At 44.5% G+C, this 3,782-nt stretch overlaps 1 protein-coding gene across 2 annotated transcripts; it reads left to right on the top strand.

Moving 5' to 3' along the window:
* The first annotated feature begins 7 nt into the window (after positions 1-7).
* On the top strand, positions 8-1,796 carry JUN (jun proto-oncogene). 2 transcript variants are annotated; one of them, XM_010582316.1, is made up of 2 exons: positions 54-604; positions 740-1,796. In XM_010582316.1, exons 1-2 carry the CDS (start codon positions 185-187, stop codon positions 1,127-1,129), a joined length of 810 nt encoding a protein of 269 aa, XP_010580618.1. In that variant the 5' UTR covers positions 54-184; the 3' UTR covers positions 1,130-1,796. The 2 variants fall into 2 exon arrangements, with proteins under 2 accessions (XP_010580617.1, XP_010580618.1); XM_010582315.1 differs by having other exon boundaries at positions 8-1,796.
* The last annotated feature ends 1,986 nt before the right edge of the window (positions 1,797-3,782 follow it).

The raw sequence follows: 3,782 nt of genomic DNA on the forward strand, positions 1-3,782 counted from the left end.
GGAGGACCCTCCGCGCCCCGGCGAGAAGTAAGGCTCTGCTTTCTCCTTTACCCCCCCCCCCGCCTCCCTCTCCCCGCGCGGCCGGGAGGGTTGGGGTGGCCGAGCGGAGCGGGGCGCAAGCGGCGGCCGGGCAAGCTTCTCCGCGCTGCCGCAGCTCCCGGCGCCACTCCGCGGACTCTGTTCTATGAGTGCAAAGATGGAGCCTACTTTCTACGAGGATGCCCTGAACGCCAGCTTCGTGCCGCCGGAGAGCGGCGGGTATGGATATAATAACGCCAAAGTGCTGAAGCAGAACATGACGCTGAACCTGTCCGACCCATCCAGCAACCTGAAGCCGCACCTGAGGAACAAGAACGCCGACATCCTCACCTCCCCCGACGTGGGACTCCTGAAACTGGCCTCGCCTGAACTGGAGCGGCTCATCATCCAGTCCAGCAACGGGTTAATCACCACCACGCCGACCCCGACGCAGTTCCTCTGCCCCAAAAACGTTACCGACGAGCAAGAGGGGTTCGCGGAAGGCTTTGTCAGAGCCCTGGCGGAACTGCACAACCAGAACACCATGCCCAGCGTTACCTCCGCCGCTCAACCTGTTAACAGCGGCATGGCACCTGTGTCCTCCATGGCCGGCAACAGCAGCTTCAACACGAATTTGCACAGCGAGCCCCCGGTGTACGCCAACCTCAGCAACTTCAACCCCAACGCGCTCAACTCCGCACCCAACTACAACGCGAACAACATGGGCTACGCGCCTCAGCATCACATAAACCCCCAGATGCCCGTGCAGCATCCCAGGCTTCAGGCTCTGAAAGAAGAGCCTCAGACTGTACCTGAAATGCCAGGGGAAACCCCTCCCCTGTCCCCCATCGACATGGAGTCGCAGGAGAGAATCAAAGCCGAGAGAAAACGCATGAGAAACAGAATTGCGGCATCCAAATGCCGGAAAAGGAAGTTGGAAAGGATTGCCAGGTTGGAAGAAAAAGTGAAAACTTTGAAAGCCCAGAACTCAGAGCTGGCATCCACTGCCAACATGCTCAGAGAACAGGTTGCACAGCTTAAGCAGAAGGTCATGAACCATGTCAACAGCGGGTGCCAGCTAATGCTAACACAACAGTTGCAAACGTTTTGAAGAGACTGTCTTGAACGAGAACTGTGATATTGTGGTATAACTAAAACAACAAACCAAAAGTGGCAGATGCGTAAAGCTAATGGTAAGAGCTGAAAGGCTGAGTCCTGCCTGTGCTCTGCAAAGCGCATGTGTGGAAAGACTGGCAAGCCTTCAGCTTGAGTTAGTAGTGAAGCAGCCAGCACTGCTCCGAGAAGTGCTGTTCCTGCTCAGATGAGATGTCAGATCTTCGTTTAACATTGACCAAGACCTGCATGGACCTAACATTCGATGATCATTCAGTATTAAAGGTTAAACTGCAATAGAAACTGTAGATTGCTTTATGTAGTATTACTTAAGAAAAAAAAAAAGTGGGAGGGAGGTTTGTGGGAGGCTGATAAACAAAAAAGAACTATTCTGCCTGCCTTCAAGTAAATTGTGTATGTACATATCTTTTTTTATTTTATTTTATGAAAGTTGATTAATGTCAATAAACTACTTCATGACTTTGTAAGTTATTTTTATGTTGTTTATTTGGGCGCTGCCCAGTATTGTTTGTAAATAAGAGGCTTTTTTTTAGCACTCTGAGTTTACCATTTGTAATAAAGTATAATTTTTTAATGTTTCTGTTTCTGGAAAAAAATCTAGAAGGTTCTATTATATTTAAGAAAAATAAAATAATTAAAATGCATTTCCCCCTCACACTTTTTTTTGCTAGTACCTGAGCTGGGAAAATGCCCTTTATGCTGAACTCTAAAGGGTAGCGATTATGTTAGATGCACTCTGTAACTACAGGCATGTCCTGGAGACCGTGTGAGAAGGAGAGGGAGAAGCTGGATCCTGATCACCAAACTAAAACAACTTTTTGAGTTGTCCTGAAGTTGTAGTTCCCAGTTGTAACCTGACTAGCTTGCCTGCCGCATTCTAGTGGCCGAGTTTAGATGGCTAACTTCAAGCAGGCTGTAGAGGGCTAGAAAGCCAGTGTATGAAACTGCTCTGTAATTGGAGCAACTGGCTACTTGATTTGACATGCTTTTTATTAAACTAATGCCCTCAAGATGATAAGGCAAGTGGTTGTATTTAAAAAAACAAAATATGCTGTAGACTTCAAAAATAGAAACCTTCACCTTTATTCCTGTGTTCCTAAGTAGGAGGTGATCCTTGTTTGTTAATATTTACGACAATGCTGCTGTCAACAGTAAAATACTTTTATAACCCTTTTCCTATCGTGAAATCCTTTCCCTTTTGGGTGTCACTAGGGGTTCTAAACTTTTTAGCAATAGAAAAGCTGAGAAAACTGAACCTAGTGGGAAATGAGAAGAGCAACTTGCTGAAAAACAGCAACTCCTGTTGCTTGTTTTCAGCAACTTGCTGAAAATAGCAACTTCTCTGGCACTTCCCATGTATTTCTTATAAAATAGTAGTCTTGGGGTTTAGTACAATGGCAATATAAATATATACCTCAGAAGCTTGCTACTTAACTCATTGGGGGGGGAGAGAGGGGGAGGAACAATTATTATACCAGGATTTTCAACGCTGTACCCAACTCATTTAGTTTAATAAGCATATATTTGAAGGGAGACCAGATGTTTTCCTGCTTGCCAAACAGCTAAGAGGAAATAGATGCTATCAAAATACAGCCATAAAATATTAGAAATTCATTATTAGTGAATGCTAACTTTTTAGAGCAGGCAGTCTTAAAAATGTCTTTTTTTTCCTTAAAAGCATAATTGTAACTGAAGTGACAGTCTTGTTTAAGGTCACTTCACAAGATGACTAGATAATTGGATATATATGCCTTTACTGTTACCAACATGATACCCTGAAACTTGCAACTACTGTGGGTCAGTTCCTTACAGGAATCATAGAAGTATCTTTCTCATATCTCCCCCCCCATATTATATGCATTTTATCATATTAGGGCTTGTTTTAATGTTTAAAATACGATAATATGGTAATCTCCTTCCACATCATACTACAAGTGTCAAGGTAGACACTGTTTAGATGGTGTTTGCTGCTGTCAGAGGAATACAATTGTAACAACACCAACCAAACAAAGGGTTACTAGGAGGATACTGTAGTTTGCCAAGAGTACATTTTGCTGATGTCAGCAACCCGGAAGGTAAGTTGATTTTGACCATATGTAGGAATAGACAGCAGAGGGATAATACACAGCACTGCTGGGTGTGGTTTTACAGGGATTTAGCAAGTGCCAACTAGCAAAATAAGCAGGGCAAGGAGATTAATTACCTGCAAAGGTGCATGTTTAACTCTCAACAGTGCTGGGTTATGGAATGGATGTTACTAGCAAGCATTTTGCTTAATCACCTAATTACGTAAAAAATAAATACATTATATAAAATACTATGTTAATTAAATACAGCTGAGTGACAGTCTGCTCCACCCTATCCTAATACGCACACACAGAACATTTAGCGTTGCAGTTATGTGTTTTCTCTCTCAAGTATGACATTCTGTAGCACAGGCAAAAAAGTTACTGAGTAATAGCACTGGTCGTTAGGTGGGCATCGTCTGATGGGTTGGTCTCTGTGACACAAGTTACTTGACTCGGTCCAGCTCAGGAGGTGCTGGCGTCCAGGCAGAGAGTCTACCCTCGAGGAAGGTGGGTTTTAGTGCCAGAGGGGCGATGTAGATGAACCCTTTCTTTGGTCCCATA

The sequence above is a fragment of the Haliaeetus leucocephalus genome, unplaced genomic scaffold, assembly GCF_000737465.1.
Source record: "Haliaeetus leucocephalus isolate CR32 unplaced genomic scaffold, Haliaeetus_leucocephalus-4.0 Scaffold848, whole genome shotgun sequence".
Taxonomy (NCBI): Eukaryota; Metazoa; Chordata; class Aves; order Accipitriformes; family Accipitridae; genus Haliaeetus; species Haliaeetus leucocephalus.